This window comes from Artemia franciscana, unplaced genomic scaffold (assembly GCF_032884065.1).
Source record: "Artemia franciscana unplaced genomic scaffold, ASM3288406v1 PGA_scaffold_34, whole genome shotgun sequence".
In the NCBI taxonomy this organism is placed as follows: domain Eukaryota; kingdom Metazoa; phylum Arthropoda; class Branchiopoda; order Anostraca; family Artemiidae; genus Artemia; species Artemia franciscana.
The window spans coordinates 454,832-478,195 of record NW_027062670.1 but is presented as its reverse complement, the minus strand read 5'-3'; the positions used below and the strand labels follow the sequence as shown (position 1 = coordinate 478,195).

Genomic DNA, 23,364 nt, shown 5'->3' with positions numbered 1-23,364 from the left:
AAAGTGCTAATAATTTGTTACCTGATGGACAATTAAAATTGTTTGGATCTTAAGGAAATTTATCTTTCAATTGAAGTTACAACAAGAATTTACAAGGTGATCCCACTTGGATGTAGGATAAGGGGTGTTTTTGCCTTCCCTTTAAAATCATTTAATTTAACGGTTATTCCCATAGTTCAATGTTGTTTTAAGAGAATTGGCCTATTTCTGCATTTTTCGTCCCCATCATTGGTCATATTTATGTGTCAGTGGTTTTTCAAACAATGATGTGTAATTCCGGTCCCAAGCAATCGGATGTGTAAGCAGACATTGTAGAAAATTGTCGAAAATAAAATGGGGTGAGGAGTGCACGCTACAGATTGCCCCTCTGTAACCTGCCTTCATATCAAGGCCATAACCAGAATATTTTTCGTGGGTGGGGCTGCGTGTTACAATCAGAATTTTTGTTCACGAATAAGGTTTTTGCTCGCATTTTGAAGACCAATTTAAATATGTTGGGGAAATAGTTTCTTTTTATTGTTTTTCATAGAAAAAGACTTTTTGTCTGTATTTTGACCACCAGAAATATTCCAGGAGGAAACCGAACCCAATAACCCACTCCTCCTGAGTACAGCTCTCCCTCATTCACAAGTGTACGTATTCCACCCAGATAGAATCATGTGAACCATCTCTGAGTTACCCGCCCGGTCTTCCAAGAAACTATATTTTACATTATTTTCTTCGTTTTTTGTCTCCTGTACTTTATTTAAATTTAGAAAAGTGCTCCACTCCTTTAACTAATTTGCAAAAAGAGTCGTGAAGTCACCTCGCATATTAAGTGAAGACCCTATTTCAATAATACTGACTTTGTAAGACCATTATTATGCATCAAAATGACTGCTCTTTGATGTGCATTTTAATTTTTCTGAGACTAGACATTACAGGAAGCTCTTAGAGACTATTCCCTTTAGGATTAATTAAAAAATACTTTTTCCAAGAACGATGTTTTTCAAAGTAAAGTAAAGACCTACATCAAAGTGAACAGGAGCAGAAATAAAGCCAAGTAATAATTCAAAGTAAAAACCAATAGAAATTACTATCAATCTGTAAAATGCGATCCGAAACAAACAAAGATAGAAATTAATAAGCAATTCGTCCTTAATATAAACAAAATTAGCCCAAATAAGAGCGGGACTAATGCCCGCTAACCCATCTAAAGGCCACTACGTTATTTTGTTTCGCTGAAAACAAGTTTTGTTCCATCTATTTTGTTTTCGTTTTTCGCAATATCAACAACAATATGAAAAAAAAAAAAACATAAATTACAGGGATAATTGGGATTACAAATTGAGATGGAGCTACCTATTCCCTCTCTTCCCTCTCAAATATCTAAATGGCTTGAATGTCAGTAGCACTCCATAGAAAAATATCAGTATTTGAAGAGTGAGGTTTTTATTTCCCAAACCTCAACAACAACAAAAAATATGGAAAATCATCATAATAGCATAGATTACTGAAAAGAACTAGTGAAGGTAAACTGAGAGTTTAATAAATAATAGTACTCATTTCTGGAATCCTTGGCAAATTGGGATTTATTAACATTATAAAAGATAAAACGTTTATATGTTTTTTTAGAAATATGTTTTGTTTTCAGTAAAGCGCAAATGACCCTCTGGCCTTTTTAAGGCTTAGGAGGCGTTAGCCCCAGTCATATTTGTGGGAATTCCTGTTCGATTTAAGTTTGGCCAAACTATTCGTTGCGATTTTTGTTCATTTCATGTCTTATTTGATAGTGATTTTTATTCGTTTTAAGTTTGAGTTATTATCTGACTTCATTCCTGTTTGTCTTTGATTTATTGCAGCCCGTTACTCTACTCTAAAAAATTTCTCTTTTGGAAAGTTTTTTTTAATTATTGGAATTTTTTCAGTTTTCTGCTTGAGAATTTACATTTTGGCAAGTTATCTATATTTTGGACAAAATTTTTTCACATATTTTAATAATAGTTTTAGGATAGAAATTTACTCAAACAAACGGATAGAGAGTTCGCATAATTCATGTTCTATATTGCTGAAGCCATCCTCATCCCCATCTTTATACAAACTTGAATTAAGACGAATATTGGTCTTATTGTGTTACATTTGTGTTAACTGCTGGTCTGTTTTAATAATTAGATTTCAATAAAAAAAAAAACTAAGATAGAAATAGGACGTCAAGAATCAATGCAACTAGATATGTTTCATATTGAGATTCTCTTTGCTCTGAGACTTGAAATGAGCTGTTTTAATGGCCTGAAATTCTAAGCAAATCAAAATGAAAAAAGAGATTTCACAATAAGAATCAGTATAACCACACTTTGTTCAAACATTTGATGCCCTTGATAAGCTCCTTCTGATCCAAAAAAAATGCCTTCAGCTAAAAAAAACTGACTTTTTGACGGCTTGATGCACTTAGTGACTTTCAATTTAGCTCAACATCCTCCTCAACATTCCCTAACAATTTCAACTTAATACCATTAGGTGTCCCTGAGATATTGCAGATGACCTCTTTTGACACAAGGTCTGACTTAATATCATGAGTCGTTCCTGAGGTATTGCGGATACACCTTTCTGACAAGATACATAGATATAGTATATAGTATCTTGCATATAGCATTTTTTAATTGGTCCAACATCCTCCTCAGCATTTCCTGAAAGTTTCAGTTTAATATCCTTAGCTGTTCCTAAAATATTTTAGATATGCCTTTTAGGAACATGAATGCACTCAATATTTTTTAATACTACTAGTGCTACTAACAACTCACTGCAGCACCAAGCCGCCTGAGGCCAACACAGCTACGCACGCTCTTCCTCCGTCCCAAACTATTCAAAGCTTCCCTTTTTACACCCTCTCAGGAAGTTCCTAATTCCCTTAAATCTTTCTTTATGACATCCTGCCACCCCAGACGAAGACAACCTGCGTTCCGTTTAGCCCTTGACGGTTGGCTGAAAAGGACAATCTTCGGCAATCTGTCATCCTTAAACCGCAGAACCTACCCTAGCTATTTCAACCTTTCTTTTACTGTAGCCCTAGAAAGCGGGATTGAACCACATTTTCATACAGCCTACTGTTGGAAACATAGTCAGTCAGCTGGGTATCCAGAACAATCCTTAGCCAATTTCTCCAGAAAACGTTTAGCAAATCTCCATCCGCTTTTCGGAGCGCCCATGCTTCAGAGCCATATTTGACCACTGTCATCACTGGAACTTCAAAAAATTTCAACCTTGGTTTGAAGACATCTTATCATTTTTCCAAGATTTGTTTAACTGTGAAAAAAACACTCTTAGTCTTACCTGTTCTACTTTTGACGTCTTCAATGCTCCCACCGTCTTTACTAATAATACTACCAAGGTAAGGTAAGCTGCCCACCTGATCAATCTTTTCGTCAGCCAATGTCACATTTTCATCTTCACTTATTCCTAGCCTTAGTGACTTGGTCTTCTTAACATTAATTTTCAAACCTATTCTAGCACCCTGAACTCGCAAAACCTCTAAAAGGCCTTTTATTTTGCTTACACTTTCATCTAGGATGCTTAAATCATGCAGCATAATCTAAGTTCAGTAGAGCTTTTCCTCTCCGTTTAATTTCGTGGTCTCCCATTGCCTTTTCTGTGCTCCTTAGACAAAGTCCATCAAAATGATCCATATAAAGGTGGAAAAAATACAACCCTGCTTAACTCCTAACTCCTGATATAATGCAAGACCAGCTGCTAACCTCATTTCCTACCTTAACCCCAGAAATATTATTCTCGTACATAGCAGTAATCACTTCAATTTACTTGTCCTATATTCATAGCATTATTGATATAACATAACATGTTGCAGAATTTTCGCTTATTTTTTAATCGATTCTTGTAAGAATTATATCCTCCATGCAGTGGTGGATCCAGGTGGGGGGCGTGCCCCCTCCCCCTAACTTAGTGGTGGATTTGGGGATAATATCATGTTGCCATATTAAATATCATATTTTTCGTAGAGGGTGAACAGCTTTTCATTTTTTTTATGGCGGGGTGGTTTCTATAACTTACTGTTTTTTGTATTAATGTTTTCACATCATTTTATTTTCAACAGATTTATTAGAACTTTAACCCTCAGCAGGTTTTAGATTAAATTTACGACCATTTCCACAACCTTCCTACAGCGTATAATCTTTGAGGTTCCCTTTAAATTACTGGTATTTCTTTGTTCGCAAGTTTATCGGAGTAAAATATTTTGCCCCCCCCCCTCCCGCTAAAAAATTCCTGGATCTGCCCCTGCCTCCATGATGACGATGATCTCACTAATTATTTGAACTTTTCGATCATTGTCCTTTAAGAGCTTGATTAAACTATTTACAATAATGAGAATAAATATTAATTTAAATATAATAATAAATTACTCCTTTTAGGTAAAAAACATCATAGAAACATCTTATCCACAAGGACTCAATACAGCATAACCAAAATGCTTTTGCTAATCTCAACTGCATTTGTGCTATTAAATTTACCAAGGTAAGACACTTTATTTCTCGAAAGATACTGGGTAAATTACAGGTTGTAAACTGTAATAACTTTATAGCAGCTACAGAAGTTACTCGAAGTTGACATCCACGGAGAACGGTTGCTCAGTAACAAATGGCTCATTCGGTTTATAAGGGCTTGATCTTTATAAGATTGATTTTATCAATTAATCTCGTTTTATCAATCTCCAGTTATATTTTATTTTTTAATTTTATCAATCTCTCTTTCACTAATTTTCCGATTGCTTATAATCGAATACTATTTATACATATATATATTATATATATATATATATATATATATATATATATATATATATATATATATATATATATATATATATATATATATATATATATATATATATATACAATAATTATATATATAATATTTTTTCCAATTTTTCAGCCTGAGAGTATTTAGATGATGATAACGATGCAGATTCACTTTATTAAACATGCCTCTTAGCTATATTTAGTAAAATCTATTATGAAAGTAAGTTCAAATTGTTTTCCTTCGCTGATTACAACATCAGCTGGAAAAAAGATAGTTTTTAGTAGCTTTTTATCGAACCTGGAATGGGCCCACTTTCATAGACCAGTGTGATAGATAAACTTCCATAGACCAGTGTGATAGATAAACACAAATAGTAGAAGGTCTTTCAGTTAACATGCAGCTATGGATATTCAGGCATCAATTCAGACATCAACAAAGTGAACACACTAATGATAGCCGACATCAATTCATAGGCTATTTAAAATTTTCAAGTAGCCTGAAGATGAAACGACAAAGAACAAGTCAAACTATTGCTGAAAAGAAGAATTGATGCTTGAATATCAGCAGCTGCGAATAAACTTAAAGATCTTCTTCTAATTGTTACTAGAATGGTTTCTAAACTAGTACATGCTTCAAACAGAATTTATTCTAGTATAGCCTCAAAATAGCGCAATAATATGGTGGGTGTCTAAAAACTAACTCACTTTGAAATAGGATAAACTGAAGAAAAAAATAAGTAAAACAAAAAACTTTTTCATCCCAGAAAAATGACTTTTTTCGTGAAAATGAAACAGGGATCACACAGAAACATTTAAACTTGCACTATCAAAATTCTTAAGCGTATTATACAAACGCACGGTTTTACATTGCTTTTTTTGTTTCATAAGAATCACCACTCAAACCTACTTTGAAAAAATAGGTAAATATTTACAGAAAATACCAAAGAAAAAAAAATATTGCTTTCCCATAATTCCATGCTGATAAAGTGTACTTTAATTTCATTCACTTGCATCTGCAATACATATCCCTAAGAAACTCACAAGCATCCTAATTTCTGGAGAGACAAATAGCCCAAGAACGTACTTAGGATTTTTTAGGGGAAAGAACACAATAATAGAAAGCTATTTGACAGTTTTCTAGCCAAGTGGATTGGGGCTCTGGATTTAAGATCCTTTATCTAAGAGGGCGAGGGTTCGAATCCTTGTGTACCCAATTATTTAGTTTGGGACGGGGGTATTTGGTGTGACTGTTTAAAAGCTCAGCAGAGTCAACCCAGCTCTAAATAAGTACTTTGAGACATCTGGGGAAGGTAAACAGGAAGGGTTTGTGAAAGCACAGGATGGTTGGTCCCCAGCCCCGCATTGTACTTCCTGGCTGAAATGGCCAAGAAACAGAGATCAGCGCCAACGGTAGGGATTGCAAAGTCCATTGCTGTATTCTTTACGTTTTTAACTTTTTTATTTGACAGTTTGAATAAGAGTTATCAATAAATTATTGTAAATTTGGTATTTCAAGGATACCTGGATCCCAAGCTACTTTTCCTGCGTACCTGTCTGAAAGAACTCGTCAAAAACTATTCAGTTAAAGAGTCTCCTGTTGAAATTTTAGTCACCAGGTTTTTTCTACCGACTCTCCCTCTATATCTCTGTTGAAACATGGTCAACCATCGTTCGGAAACCTTTTCTCGTTTGTTTTGCTTTTAAGACATGTTTGCCATTTCCACCTGCAGTCTCACTGGTTTTTAAATATGTGCACTCTATGTATTTCTTAAGCCTTTATTAATTTTGCAGAATATACAGGCACGTACACGGGAATTCTTTTTGATTGCGGGCAAAAATAAGAAAGCAATTTCTGGATAATTTGAATAAGAAGTGCCCAAAAATCCGGAAAACATGGGATCCATGTGTAGACAATATCTAAGCCTCTTCCCCCTACATACATCCCTAGGATTATGTGCTGTAACTTCCTCAACTAAGCTGTCTGAAATATTCCTAAACTCCTAATAAGCTCAGTTTAGCAATTAACATTTAATTTATTTTTGATTACTTCGTTTCTTTGACCAAATTGGTAATAGTTGCGACTGTCATCTGTTGTTTTGTAACTAATTTGAATCCAATATATTGGCAAATAGAAACACTTAATTTAATAGTCATAGAACAGATTCTAATCACCAGTTTGTCAGCCTCCGGAGTGTTTTCCAGGGTGTCAGAATCTAGGCAGTGTTAAGTTAGTAGTAGTAATAATAGAAATAGCAGAAGCTGCCGTGGTAGTAGCAATAGTAGCAGCAGTAGTAGTAGTAGTAATATAAGTAGTAGTAGCAGCAGTAGTAGCAACAGTAGTAGTAGTTGTATGAGTAGTAGTAGCAGTAGTAGTAGTAATAGCAGTATGTAAAAATTACAGAGGACTTTCAATAATGTGTATTGCAGCAAAAAATTTGCTATAGTCCTCTTCTGCCGGTTTATTTCCCACTGCAACACAAGAACCGGACCCAACCAAGCTGATTTCTGACCGGAAATGGGTTGTGTTGATTGCTGTTTACGCTCAGCATGACACCATTAGGAGCATAACACAAGCAGCTCGCGAATGCGGTGTCTATTGACTTCATTGGCATTCTCAGTCCTAAGAGGGGGTATCTGGGTGGCTATAACTGAGATCAGGACAAGCTGGTAAGACTGATGAAAGCATATTACGATAATACACAAAACCAAATCCAGGCTAATGGAAAGCTCTCCTCGATGTTCAACGTGGGGCGTGGTGTAAGACAGGAATGCGTTCTCTTACCCGTGCTTTTCAACCCGGGCTTTGATGGTGTGCAAGTTGGCCCCGATTTCAATCTGGGCGATCTATATTATGCAAGCGACATCAGTCTTCTGTCTGGAAACGTCACAGAAGCCTAAGAAATACTTTCCAAGGTTGTAGTCACCACCCAATCCATGGGTCTCAAAATCAGTATTCCCAAAACGAAAATCTTAATGTCCAATATGCCAAATCCAATACAGTCTATCTATCTCCAACAAGATGAAATTGAGGTGGTGGAAGAATTCAAGCACCTCGGATCTATGATTGACGGCAACGGAAGCAGCTCGAACGAAGTTCGCACTCGGATGGCATCCGCAGCGAAAGTGTTTTTCCAGATCAACTCTTGTCTATGCTGTAAGAGCCAAATCAAGCTTCAAACAAAGATCAGTATCTACAAGGCCCTCTTCAGATCAGTTCTCTTTTTTGGAAGTGCGTCTTTGACGCTGAGAGCATCCAAGGTATATGATCTGAAAAGTCTTTGACCATTCTTGCCTTTGGAGAATCCTCAGTGCCATACTAACTGACAGAATGACCAATGACGATATCCTTTGAACATGCTCCCAGCGCCTTGATATCGAGTCAGTTATCAAAACCTTATGTGCCGGTAAGGGTACATCTAAGACCAACCACCGGAAGCGCTGATCAAAAAGGCCTTCACTGCCAGCCTCTCCGCAGCTGGATGAAATGTTTCCCCAAAGGGGACAACGCAAAACGTGGCTTACCTGCGTCAAAGCTTACTTTAACCGCTTTGGCCGACTGTGGGACAAGAACTGGCTCGATATTACGTAGGAATGGACTCCAGACCACCAAAGATGGAGCTCAACCGTTGATCAGCTCTTGTGGATTCCAGGGAAAGCTCACAGTCATTGTCCTGACCCAAGTAGGCTACAAGCAAGTATGTAAGTAAGTAGTAGTAGCAGGACAGTTACTATGGAGCTACTGAAGTAACCTTGTAAAGAAAAACTGCGGCTATAACTAATGTCGTGGCGACCAGTTGAATTTTAAAATAAATAAAAAAAATTTCTTACACTGACTCCACAAATAGAGCTATGATTATCGTCGGGTCAAAAGCCATCAGGCAAACTTTGAGTTTCTTGATAGCAGTCACAAGTTTCTCCCATGGGACCGACCAGAGTTATTAGTCATATAAGTTCGTCTTTTCCTTTTAAAAAAGTACCTAAAAACGGATGACAGGGGTCACAGTTAGGGGGTTAAAAGCGCTACAGTTATCCTGCCTTTAGGCCTTCAATTTGTCACAGTTATTCTTAGTTATGATACGATTCGCACACTATCATAAGGCAGTGATCTATAGTTCTTAGCTACATTTTAGCCTTCCCGGCTATCCTCTTTTCTAAAGTCAAAGTAGTATAAGCAAACCACTTTTATAAGTTTTATCCTTCATATGTTAATTTTTAGCCTTTTTTATATTGCGCTAAATGTATCGCACAGTTTAACAGGATTTTCAATTATTTGATTAAAATTAGTCTTTTTAGCTCAAAATCATGCCTCAAAATAAGGCATCACATTCGAAACTCCTAGAATTAAGATAAAACAAGAAAATGAAAGCGGTGTAGAACCATAAATATATTAAATGAAATTATGGGCTAATACTTCCAATTTTGCGTTGACTGCAGAGGTAACATTTCTCCTCTCCCAGCAGGAAAGTAATATAGTAATTGCCGATTCTGCCTCACCTATCTTGTCAATACAATTTACATCATTTTGGGTTAATTGTACACCATTTTAACATCAAATATTGAACATTTTCAACATTTTCAATCCTGACTTTCAAAAGCAAAAAAAGGTCCTTGGCAATCAAAGTTTGGTCTCATTTTTATACTTTTTCACAATGTGAACACGGGTTCCAGGCCCCACCTAGATCAGCCCATCAATTTACTCCATTTTAAATGAAAATTTCCAATATTTTTAAAACTTCCCGTCATGAGCTTTAAGATCAAACAGGTATTGTGAAGTAAGAATTTGTGAAATAGGATTTTAATTATATTTCATTCTTCCTATGCTGCTGATAAAATATAATAGTTTAATATGATTTAAAATTTAGTTGATAGTTCGATATCAATATGAATAATTGTTATTATCTTTCCCTTTTCTTTCAATAACCTTTAAAATCATACCTTATTCTATTTTTGTAATTTCTTTTCAAGATCAGCTGCCTTAGAATTAAAACGCTTCAAAGCAAATAGATCAACCATTTCACCTTTAAAATCAATGATGATAACGATTTTACTTCAATATTTAGTTGTAACAAATTTCATTGCTTTAAATATATATTCCATTCCAATGTCTAAATCTTCTTTGCCATTAGTACTATTATATTTATTTTCCATTTTCATTTCGCTTAAAAGCTCCTCCGTTAATTAGTAAATTATTTTAATAAACAAATTTGAAAGTCATAAATGATTTATATCTTAAGATATAATTTACTATTAATCACTTCCATAATTGCTCTTCATTCTGAAAATATAACGCATTAAATTTTGTATGGATTAGCATGTAATTGATCTAATAAGAGTTTGATTTCTATATCAGCAGTTGGATCCACTTTGATAAATGCTCGATTCATTTTGAGAAACACCAAAATAAAATAAAAGATATACTGTTTCAAAATCATTGTAACTTATAACTATTCCCCTATCAACCTTTTTATGTTTATATTCTAACTGTAAGAATTATAGATAAGCGTTAGAATAACTTTCATTATCATAACTGAAATCACATTTAAAAGCTTCTTGTGGATATTTATATCCATTTACTCTCACTTCAATTCTGCTCATTTGGTCAAATACTATAACTGTTTTGCGTATAATGGTTATCTTTTTCAGATTTCTGTACCACAACAACAGTTTTTTGTTGTATTACAGCATTCAAGTTAATCTTTATCCATTTTATTATCACCTCTATAGGTATTAAACATTTCCCATCTTTATTCAAATAAGTCGCCCTTTCCTTATCCAGGTTTTAATTCTTCCGCACTTCTAATTGAGTCGCTATGGGTGACTGGGATATAATACTGGTAACATCCATGATAAATGCATTACACCTATTTAAAAATTTTGAGCTTCATTTTTTATAATCATAATCGAAAAATCGTTTCTTTTTAATATAATTTGATGCGTAACGCCTCTAAAAACATGATCTCTTGACAAAATCCACATGATCATGGTAAATACATCCTAACCACGTGACTTTCTTTTGTTTTATTCACTCTTTTAAATAGACCACTATTTCCTTTTGCTGTAATTGTTCTACCAGTTTTTGCAATAGGCGTTAAAGTCCTTTCAAATTAGTTTTCTGCCTTAAAGGAATCAAGATATCGGGCCTTATCTTCATACCCAAAACGTATTCGTAGCTGCACTTTGACTATAGTGATCTGAAAATTCTAATAAATTTTTAACAGTAGTCGTTATACCTGCATAATCAATGCTTTCAATACATTTTGTATTGACAATATATTCAGCATTTCTGAACAAATAAATAAATTATTTGTTAAAGTAGCTTTATCATTATATCGTATATTTGCTCCATCAAATCGTGTTATTTTCACATTTGCATCACTTGAAAGAATCCAAGATTACACATCTTTTACAATGAAATTATAATTTAATTGTTGAGATACATTTACTTTGTTTTCTCTACTTTCTGTATATTTATGTTCGGTTGTAGGATCAACAACAATAGGCTTTTCGAATATTTCAAACAGTTTATGGTAAGGAACTGTAGTAAGGAGTGACCCGGCTCAATAGTAACTGAAACCCCAAAAAATGGAATTTTTATAACGATAGTTGTATCAAAAGAATTGCATTTAATGCTGATTTCAAATATATAAGTTTCATCAAGTTTGGACTTACCCATCAAAAGTTACGAGCCTAAGAAAATTCGTCTTATTTTAGAAAATAGGGGTAAACACCCCTGAAAAGTGATGTAATCTTAACGAAAATCACACCATCAGATTCAGCATATCAGAGAATTCTACAGTAGAAGTTTCAAGGTCCTATCTATAAAAATGTGGAATTTTGTATTTTTTGCAACACTACAGATCACGGATGCGTGTTAATTTGTTTTTTTTTTTTGTTTTTTGGTTTTTTATGGCACTTGGTATTAACCAAGTGACATATAGCAATCACAGATTCTGTCGGTCTGTCGGCCTGTCTGTCGGTTCCGGTTTTGCTACTTTAGGCACTTCCAGGTAACCTAGGACGCTAAAATTTGGCAGGCGTATCAGGGACCGGACCAGATTAAATTAGAAATAGTCATTTTCCCAATTTTACGATTGGGGGGGAGTGGGTGGCCCGTTAATTCGGAAAAAATAGACAAATTAAAATATTTTTAACTTACGAACGGTTGATCAGATCTCAATTAAATTAGATGTTTGGAAGGATATCGAGTCTCAGAGCTGTTATTTTAAATCCCGACCGAATCTGGTGACATGGGGGGAGCTGGGAGGGGAAATTGATTGACATAACCGGAAGGGATCCGCTCTCTTTGGGGTAGTTGGGGGGGGGGGTAATTCTGAAAAATTAGAAAAAAATTAGGTATTTTTAACTTACGAACGGGTGATCGGATCTCAATGAAATTTGATATTTAGAAGGATATCCCGTCTCAAAGCTCTTATTTTAAATCCCGACCGGATCTGATGACATTGGGGGGAGTTTGGGGTGGGGGAGCCTAAAATCATGGAAAACGCTTAGATTGGAGGGATCGGGATGAAACTTGGAGGGAAAAATAAGCAGAAGTCTTAGATACGTGATTTACATAATTGGAACGGATCCGCTCTATTGGGGGGGGGGGGGTTAATTCTGAAAAATTAGAACAAATTACGTATTTTTAACTTACGAAGGAGTGATCGGATCTTCATGAAACTTCATATTTAGAAGGACCTCGTAACTCAGATCTCTTATTTGAAATCTCAACCGGATCTAGTGTCATTGGGGGGGGGCAGTTGGGGGGACCGGAAATCTTAGAAAATACTTAAAGCGGAGAGATCAGGATGAAACTGGATGGGAAGAATAAAAACCTATCTATGATACGTGACTGACATAACCGGACCGGATCTGCTCTATTTGGTGGAGTTGGGGGGGGGGTAATTTTGAAAATTGAGGTATTTGTAACTTACGAAAGGGTGACCAGATCTTAATAAAACCTGATTTAGAAGGATTTTGTGCTTTAAAGCTCTAATTTTAAATTCTGACCAGATCCTGTGACATTGGGGGGAGTTGGAGGGGTAAACCGGAATTCTTGGAAAACGTGAAATTTGGGGTATTTTATCTCACGAATAGGTGATTGGATCTTAATGAAATTTGATATTTAGAAGGAATTCATGTCTCAGAGCTCTTATTTCAAATCCCGACCAGCTCTTTTGACATTGTGGGGAGTTTGAGGGGGAAATCTTGGAAAACACTTGGAGTGGAAGAATCGGGATGAAGCTTGGTGGATAGAATAAGCAAATGTCCTTGATACGTGATTGACGTAACCGTACTGGATTCGCTCTCTTTGGGGGAGTTGGGGGAAGGGGTTCGATGATTTGGTGAGTTTGGTGCTTCCGGACATGCTAGGACGATGAAAATTGGTAGGCGTGTCAGGGAGCTGGACAAATTGACTTGATAAAGTCGTTTTCCCTGATTCGATCATCTGGAGGGCTAAAGGGAGAGGAAAAATTAGAAAAAATTAGGTATTTATAACTTACGAGTGGGTGATCGGATCTTAATGAATTTTGATATTTAGAAGGGCATCGTGACTCGGAGCTCTTATTTAAATCCTGACCGGCATTAAGCCTCCTGATTTTCCTTTTAAATCAATCTATTGATTCTTAGAATTTTGTTAGAGCTCATATCATATGAGCTCTTGGCTCTTTGCTCTTCTTGCCTCGTCACAAGTGCCTTATGAGCTTTTAGCTCTTGTTTTCTCTTCCAGGGGTGATTGTAACAACCCAGTGGTTCTAGAATGTCACGAGAGGGCTCATTCTAACGGAAATTAAAAGGTCTAGTGCCCTTTTTAAGTGACCAAAAAAACTGGAGGGCACCTAGGCCCCCTCCCACGCTCATTTTTTCCCAAGGTCACCGGATCAACATTCTGAGATAGCCATTTTATTCAGCATAGCCGAAAAACCTAATAACTACGTCTTTGGACAACTTACTCCCCCACAGTCCCCATGGGAGGGGCTGCAAGTTACAAACTTTGACCAGTGTTTACATATTGTAACGGTTTTTGGGAAGTGTACAGCGCTTCCGAGGGATTTTTTTGTTTGATGGGGGGTTTCAGGGAAGGGGTTTATGCGGGGGAACTTTCTATGGAGGAATTGGTCATGGTGGAAGAAAATTTCCATGAAGGGGCGCAGGATTTTGTAGCATTTTTTTAATGAAAAAATAAATATAAAAAAGTATTTTCAACTGAAAGTAAGGAGCAGCATTAAAACCTAAAACGAACAGAAATTATTTCGCGTCTGAGGGGTTCACCTCATCCTAGTACCTTGCTCTTTACACTAAAGTAATTTTATTAATCTTAACTATTTATTCGACGGTCTTTATGATTCAGGGGTCATTCTTAAGGAATTGGGACAAAATTTAAGCTTTTATGTAAAGAGCAAGGTATTGACGTGGGGTTGAGCCCCCTCATATAAGTAATAAAAACATACGAATTCGTTACGTAAGTTGATTTGTAAGTTACGAATATTTTCACTAATAAAAACGTTCGTAAAAAATTAAAGGTTCTAGCTGCCTTTTTAAATAGCCGAAAAATTGGAGGGTAATTAGGCCTACTCCCCCACTCCTTTTTTACTCAAAATCGTCCAATCAAAACTATTAGAAAGCCATTTATCCAAAAAAAAATAAATTGATATCTAAATTTTGTTTTAATTATTCATGTGCAGAGAGCCAAAATCAAAACATGCATTAATTCAAAAACATTCAGAAATTAAATAAAAAAACAAGTTTTTTTAACTGAAAGTAAGGAGCGAAATTAAAACTTAAAACGAACAGAAATCACCCCTTATATGAAAGGGGTTGTTCCCTCCTCAACACCCAGTCTTTACACTAAAGTTGTTTACTGTTTTAAGAAGTAGAGTTGAGAGAAAGAGTCAAACTTTAGCGTAAAGAGTCGGGCGTTGAGGAGGGAAAAGCCCCTTTCATATACGGAGTAATTTCTGTTCGTTTTAAGTTTTAATATCGCTCCTTACTTTCAGTTCGAAATTTTTTTTTTTTTTTTTATTTAATCCCAATAAGGAGCAACAACATGATTTACTGCCCCTTAAATACGGTAAACATTATCAAATAAACTTTAAAAGACTTTCAAACAGTGGAGGTGGATATTTGACTGCCAATGAGGGTGTCAACAAGAGCATCACCGGATATGTAGCTTAAGTCCCTTCCCTAGAATCATTGCATCCAATAAGCCTTTCCTCTGTTCATCAAGATATTTATTGAAATATCTCTTTTTATTTGAAACTATATCTTCAGAGATCTCACATCAATCGTACTTCAGGCTTGTTCCACCAAAAAATCTCAGTCATTCCTTATATTCTTTAGCAATATCCATAGAATTGACTTTTTAAAAATTTTCTGTGTAACACCCTCCCACTCCTCCAGAAAAAAAAACAACATGAAAGACAATTTCTGCAGGGACTTCATTAAATAGAACTAGTCCGATTGGATTCTAAACAAGTATATTTGACATTTGATACCTAAACATTTATGTGATTTTGGGGTGTTAGTTCTTGTTTTAAAGGAAAGTTGCGGCCTAGTATGTAGAATTGTGCTTCAATCAAGCAGCTAAACATTCAGATTAATAAAATTTGATACTATCTATTTTCTTTTGAGGTTTGAGCATTTGACTACAGTACACATTTTATTTTTCTAGTCTGGAGTGACCTAATTTTTACACCAAATCAGTTTTAGCTAATGCTTCGGACGAAATTAGGACTTAGTTAGATTTTGTAACAATTAAGGACTTATCTGGTTTTTGTACCGAATCTGTCTGTAGCATGGACTTGACTCTTTTTTTGTACTGGTTCTAAGGATCACTCCGCGACCCCTGCTTAAACAAGGTGTAACATGCTTATTGTTTCTCCTTAATCATGTTTATGAAGATTAGGCTAACTGCACATGTGGAAGCTCTTGCCCTTTGGACCTAGTGGTCATATGCTCCCTACACATTTTTGTATCTTCGATCATTCTTAGTTAAAGGGATATGTCAGACATTCGTATTGAATATCACGAAGTGCTACCGGGGTGCCCAGGGGAAAAGCATAGGGGAGAGACAAGTTTTCCGCAAATTATGGTTGGGCCTCTAATAAGAAACTCAATGTTCAATCCCTATTCTAATGAGAATTCTCTGTGTCTACCATCATAGTTTGCAAACAAGTTGGCTGAAAAAAAAACCAACAAATAAACAATAAACCTGGAGATACCGGTACTTTACTTGATCAAAGCTGCTACGCATACTTAAGTACAGTAGGATACTTACTTTGTTTTGGATGAGAGTAATTTCGACTTTGTTTTCAAAGGAAACATCAGACGATGCGAAAGAGGCTTTCTTGAGACATTTTTTTTATTTCTGCTAAGAGCCTGAAAAATAAAGGATTAACACATTCTAAATCTTAAGGTTTCTACTTTAATACTTGTAAATCTGCTGATCTGGGGAATGAAAGAAAAACAGGATCGCACTTTTTTTTATTCCTTTTTAAATTAACTCTTTCTGACTTTTTGAGATTACATTGTGCTGTAATTTTGAAAGCTTTGGAGCTATAAATACAGAGTGTTTTGCTTCAAAAAAGCCTGGAGTCTTAATTTTAATAATACTATTAAATCCTAGGTATCCATCTGTTCATGTTTTTGAAAACTTTAATAAAATATTTAGGTTTAACGTAGCCAAGCGTTGCTAGCATTTCTTCTTCAAAAATATTCAAAAAAATGTTTCTTTTTTACTTATGTTTTATTTAGACCTATCAACTTTCCGTTAAAAAGTATTGTCTCATTGACTTAGTATTGACTAAGTAGTGAAAATGAACCAAAACCATTATTAATGAACACATTGGGCAATCCCCCCCAAAGCTTTCTAAAGACAAAAATTTCATTTGCGCTTTACTTCTTTTATTATTATTACGAGCAGTGTCTTGTTTTGTTCTTTTTTTATCATAACATCAACAGAAAAAGAAATAAAATCATCCCAAGATTACTGAAAAAAAAACTACTAAAAGTAAACTGATCCTTTAATATATAACGATACTTATTCATGGAAGTCTCTACAATTTTGGATTTTGAACGTTATAAAGAAAAACTTTTAATATATGTTGTGTTTTCAGTCAAATGCAGATTACGCTCTGGCCTTTAGAAGACTTATGGGGCATTAACCTCCCTCCTGTTTGTGGTAATTTCTGTTCTTTTAAGTTTGACTTGATTACTCATTATAATTTCTGTTTGTTTTTGCTCTTATTCACTGGTATGACTCATGCCTCCGTTAAGTTTGAATTATTGCTTTGTTTCATTTCTGCTTGTCATTGGCTCAATGTAGCTCGTTACTTTTCTTTGAAATACTTGTTTTTTTTAAGTTTTGATTTTCAGTTAATTTTTAATTGAAAATGTTTTTTGATTGGTTTGTAAAAGTCTTTTGGGCTTTTCAACGTTTGATTTTTGCTTATTATTTCAGTTTGGACAAGTTCTACAACAAATTTCAATAATTGTTGTATTATAGGAGTCTGGAAGGATGTGTAGAAAGCCTTAAATGTAGACAAATATTGATCAAAATAATTTGATTTAATTGTTGATTTAAATATTGATTGAAATATATTGGTCGAAATATGAAATGAAATATATTGATTGATATTGATAAATATTGATTGGAATGCTGAAAATTTATAATTTCATTTTGAACATCTAATTTTATCAGCAGTTACAATTCTAGGGAGAAAACCTAGCTAAATAGTTGATTATTGGCATATCAGCTCGTAAGTTTTACCAGCTGGTGCCATTAGCTCTATTAAGAACTGAGATAATAATCAGTCCTTTTCCCTATTTTTTTTTATTTTTTTACATATATTTCAGTAATTTTTTTTAACCTTGTTTTCTCCAAATCAAGTTCTTTCAAAAGTTTCTTCTGCACAAGAGTTTATTTCGACTTACTTTTCATTTCTTCAATTGTCATCCACTTCTACTAGTTCGTCAATGTGTCACCATCAATTTTCTTAGGTTAATTTAGCAGCCTCGAGATCATTTCGTTTTGCTTCTAGGGTTGTCTTTGGTTGTTGGCTCACATCTTGATTGATGGGACAATGGCTATAGCAATAACTGCAACATAGTAAAGAATAAATCACAGCCCATAGTCCTTTCAAATCATTCATTTATCCTCGACCACCTATTCGTTCATTAGTGTGTCACTCTCTATTTTCTTATATCAATTTAGTAATCTTTGTTTATTTCAATTTGCTTTTAGAGTTAGCTTCATTTGTTGGCTCACAATTTGATTGATGGGGCTAATGTTGCAGCAACATCTGAATGCTACGGTCTAATTTCCGTCGCAAGGAAATTCTAAAAAAAGCAAGGAGGGGGTATCCACTATCATATATGGAATAGTTCCTGAGCAAACACATCTGTTTCCGTAGACTAACATAAAATTGGTAGCTAAAATTTTAATTCATATTTAAACAGAAGAAAGAAGCCTAATTACTAGGGGTCAAATTTTTAACAAGGGAGATAGAAGGAGTAATAACGGACTTTTCAGGTAGTTGAGAAACAAACATACCTCTATAGTCAGCATTGCATCCTGAATCCAAATTTAACATCCGATTCCGTCGGAAATGAACTTTAGCTCTTCCCACTATATATATACCAATTCAGGGTACATTCCAATTCAGGATACATATTTGCATATTAGAGGGTGGTGTGGGGATAAAGTCCATTTCTGATGCAAATCAATGCTAAATTTGGATTTAGTATACAATTCTGACTATAGGGTTAAGTTTGAACTTTACCCCGCCCCCTAATGAGCAAATAAATACCCTGAATTGGTATATATAGGGGGGGGGTAAAGTTTATTTCCGGCACAAATGCACTTTGAATTTGGATTCAAGGACTGTAATTCCGACTGTAGAGGTAAGTTTATTTCTTAGCTATCTGAATAGTGTGTTAATATAAACATTACCCGATAGAATTCATTTTAATGTTTAAACGACTTATGAGTGATAACTTGCATATTCTATTGTCACATCTGATGTATTATACAATTATTTTAAGAACATTTGATGTTAAAACCATTCACGAATTCGGGACAATAATTAACCTCCTCCTTTGTGAGATCCATTAATTTTAATGCTAGAAAAAAGGTTTTGAATTTGTTTTACAAGTGGTTAGTAGCATTTAACCTTTATCACTGACTACTTGCCATAGCAAATTCTCCAGGGCTTTGACTTCCAAGAACAAAAACAAGGAAGCTTTAAAAAAAAAAATCCTTTTTAAATGTATGCTGTTTGAATAATTCAAGACAACAGAAAAGTCGGAAAAGCAGCATTTGTTTTCATGTCTTGAAAATGTTCTCGGCTCAAACAAAAGGAATGATAGCCTCTGAATTGCTAAGAATTATTTTTAAAATATTGATGTAAGTCTTATTTAATAATTTTGCTTTTAATGAGGGAATAAATCTTTAAAAATTATAGCTACAAAAGGATTCTCACTAAAATCGAGTCTTTGGTACCCGGGCCAGTTCTCAGTGTGATCTAAAATAGGTTTGGAGGCTTACTAGTTCTGGTACCCTTGGAAAAAAGAAGTAAGAAAATGGATGGCACGATAATATTTTCCTGTACATATGGTGGTGGTCCATCTATTCCTAATTTTAGGACCCACAGGCGTAGATGCAGGAATATTTAATGCTATAAATATATTATATTCTTACAAATTTTATAGATGTATACACAAGTATATATATATATATATATATATATATATATATATATATATATATATATATATATATATATATATATATATATATATATATATATATATATATATATATATATATATATATATATATATATATATATATATATATATATATATATATATATATATATATATATATATATATATATATATATATATATATATCATGAAAAGAGAAATCACCCATGCAACAGCACAAACACATATATATATATATATATATATATATATATATATATATATATATATATATATATATATATATATATATATATATATATATATATATATATATATATATATATATATGTATATAGTCTAATACCCTAATCCTATAAATTTCTGGGATTAAATGACTTCAACATTGATCAGAAGGATCATTTATAGAAAATTGCAAAATTCTGGCTAAAAGCGTATTATATGAGGCACCGAGCCCCCCCCCCTTCCATGCTCACCCAATTTTAGTTTATTTTCATGGCTTGTTATTTTGATTGCCTGAATACAAATAATATCTTTAATCTACCTCTCCCCCCCCCAAGTCAAAATTTGTAATACGCTTCATCTCCTCCTGCACATGATAGCTTCAATAATACTACCTGAAACCTTCAAGTGGATCCCTCACGCCGTTCCCAAGACATGTATATAATTTCAAACCTCGGTAGCATCTTTTGATTTACTCAAGTACCCGTGTAATTTCCAGATTATGCCCCTGTGAAAAACCGAGAATCTTAGCCAAGCAAAAAATCTCTAGGAACTTTTCTACTAAATCCTATTAATCAACAATAACTGATAGTGATATATCTATGTGATTTAGGACCATTTTTCTTAGTGCTTTGGGGGTTATTTATTTTTACCATGGATGATACTTATGAGACCTTTAATGTTTCTGAACAACAAAATGACCATCTAAAATTTCTACGTGATGTCCTTGAAAGCTACGGAGTGTGCTAGAATTGCTTGTTTCGGTTCTAACGAGCCCACTCTGAAGTTTCTACGACCACTCCTTCCAAAGGAAGCGGACAAGGGAACATAGTAACACAATGAAGGCTTATGCTTTATTCCTCGGCAGCGATATTATTCTGGCTCTGATTTTTATTTTGCTCAAGTATTCAGCTGAATCTAAAAAATATATATCTTCTATTTTGGTCCATGTTAAAGTTACGTCCACACCAAAGGACTGACTGGGACTAAAAATTCAACTTGGATTTGGGATTCAGCCGATTGACGGTCAGACATGTCTGATCTCACATTTTAAGATATGAAAATATGATGCTAAGAAATACTAACTATTTTAAATGAATGCTATGCATTATGCTGAAAAAATAAAAACTTATTTAAACCTTTATCTTATAGACATTCAAAGACATTCAAAAGGTTTTTTAACATCCAATCTCCAATAAACTATTACCATGATAAGTCTGTTGCCGGGGTTCTCTTTTTTCTATCTATGTCCACTCCAAGAACCTTCATCTTGCTCTATATAAATTAAAAAAGTAATAGTGATTCATTAAAGCACCATATCCTCTATACTGCAAGTAAATTTAATGTGGCTAAAATATTTCCAAAGAATAGTTCGTCAATGAAAAATTGCCTTTTGGGGACTATTTCTTGTTGTAATGTGGGATGTACGAACGTTAGATTCATTTTAAATTTTTATTTGGTTTGCAAATGTCCTCTACTCTTTTTCTCTGTCCTTTCTTCTCATTTTTATATTTTTTGCCTTTTGCTGCTTGTTTTATTGATCTGCTCTTATTTTCGCCTGATGATTTGAAGTGTTAGTCTTATCTTTATGTTCTTTATATTAACATGACACATTGAGCTATGCTCTCCCTTGCCTAAATTGGAAATTTTGTACTAACTACTATATTAACAAAGATTTACCCCATCTTAAGAAAAAAGACAATAAACTAAACAAAAGGTCAAAGAAATTACTGCAGAAACTAAACTTAATGCACTGTAAAATGTTACTCCAAAAAGTTGATAATGCAAAAACAACCATTTGAAACTTCGGAAGCTTCTACTGCATGATAGTCTTGATTGTACTTTGTTAGAATATTCTCTTTTCAAATTATAGCAGTAATTTGCTATCAAATGAGTAGGCTATCCCGTTTTTCCTACCCTTGTTCTTCACTGGTGGCACTTAAATTTTCTGGAATCGAGTTCAAGTGGCAGTGTAAAGAGTGAACTTTAATGCTTATGTTACAGCCGAAATTTCTGAAACTTATAAGATTTGCGCTTACCAGGCTTACCCAATGACGCTTACCAGCGTCATTGGGTATTCAGCTTTGCTGATACCCCAAAAAAATATGTATGACTTCAGCAAATGATGTCTATGTCTTTCGCTCAGCCTCATTCACGGAATCTACAAAGACGATATCTTTCATAAGTTGTCTTATTTCTGGGTCATTAAAAACTCCATCTTTAATCTTTTCAATGGTCACGTTAGGCATCTCTCTTCCCTTACAAACAAAGTATGATCCCTTCTTACCTAGAGCCTTTATAAATTGCTTCATTAGACACAGCTTAATAAGCAGTGGAGAGAGTATGATAATCTCTCGTGTAACTAAAGGCTCTTTAATGATATTCTTGTTCCAAAGAACCATAATTTTTCACTGAGGTCACTCCTTTTTCAGGCAGTGGTCTCCGCTTTCCCAAAGACACAAAAAGCCAAGGGGTTTTGTGTAGCCACTTTGCTGTCAAAGAGGAAAATTTATCATATTTAATTCCACAAAATTCACCCACTTATGCTCAGAATACCTAGTTTTTCCAAAACTAGTTCACACTGTCATATTCTTGTTTCATTTTGTTGAGTTAGCAATTGATATGAATACAACTTTGTAACCAATGCGTAAAAAAGCAGAGTTTAGACTTAGCTTGGAACTGTCAAAGAATAAGCGTGAGTCATTCGGAGAATTTTTAGAATACTTATTTCTCATAGAAAGCCTTTGATATCGTAACAGAATACAATATTGTGTTCTTCATCGAACAAGTGTCATAAATTCTTTTCTCTTTACTGTAAAGTGTGATTTTGCTTCCATGCTTGTTATTGGTTCCTTGCTTGATTTTGGTCCTTGCTTGGTTTTGGCTCCTGTGATTTAGTTAAACTTTTATCGTGCAATATGGAGGCAAGTAATTCTGTAGTTTCTTTTGACAGATTTAAATTACATTCAGCTTGTCTTGATTAAATTTCACGGAAATGTTGGAACTTCGTCATAATCATAGTTACCACCATCATTATTATCAGGAGGATCAGCAAAGGAACAGTATACTTCCCCATTGTACTTTAGTGGCTGATGAAATGTTAGTACTGCTACATTATCATCGTGAACAACTGGCCGTCTTTCCGAGGATAAATCAGTATAATACCACTCACTGCTGCCGTTTCTATTTATTCCATTAGTATTTATGAGAAGAAATAGTAATTGTCAACGTCGTTTACGGTCCCCTCCTCACTATCGACATGCCTAACTTGAGACTAACTCTTTTCCCTGTAGTCAACTGACTACAAGAGCTTTTCAGGCAGTACTAGGTGCCCATGTCTAATCCTGGTCATCAAATTTGACACCAAAGACCCAAGGTATGCTTTTCTTAAAAAATTAGCAATAAGTTTCCTTGAAAAAATTCTCTCTACATACGTAGCAAAACACATCTATATGATTTACACAACTTCTTCTACAAGAACCAAAATTCATTTTCTTCTTATTCAAACGTAGTCACAATACTAGCGCATCAACCTATGACACAATTTTATGACTTTTATAAAAACTACATCCTGATCAAAAATTTTGCTTCTGACAAACATCAATCTAACCTACACAGTGAGAAC

General features: G+C 34.5%; 2 protein-coding genes across 3 annotated transcripts in view; one reads left to right on the top strand and one right to left on the bottom strand.

The window, feature by feature from the left end:
• Nucleotides 1–23,364, top strand: part of LOC136041728 (5-hydroxytryptamine receptor 2A-like) — a 183,883-nt gene that overhangs the window by 71,430 nt on the left and 89,089 nt on the right. For both annotated transcript variants that reach the window (XM_065726472.1, XM_065726473.1), the window contains exon 4: nt 4,404–4,506. In XM_065726472.1, coding sequence (XP_065582544.1) covers nt 4,404–4,506 — 103 coding nt within the window. The remainder of the gene's footprint in view (nt 1–4,403; nt 4,507–23,364) is intronic.
• LOC136041729 (uncharacterized) overlaps nt 1–23,364 on the bottom strand; it is a 118,205-nt gene that overhangs the window by 80,614 nt on the left and 14,227 nt on the right. Inside the window, exons 2-3 of the mRNA XM_065726474.1 lie at nt 17,724–17,888; nt 16,069–16,169 (exon numbers count right to left, since the gene is read on the bottom strand). The gene's annotated coding sequence lies outside the window, so the exon portion shown is untranslated. The remainder of the gene's footprint in view (nt 1–16,068; nt 16,170–17,723; nt 17,889–23,364) is intronic.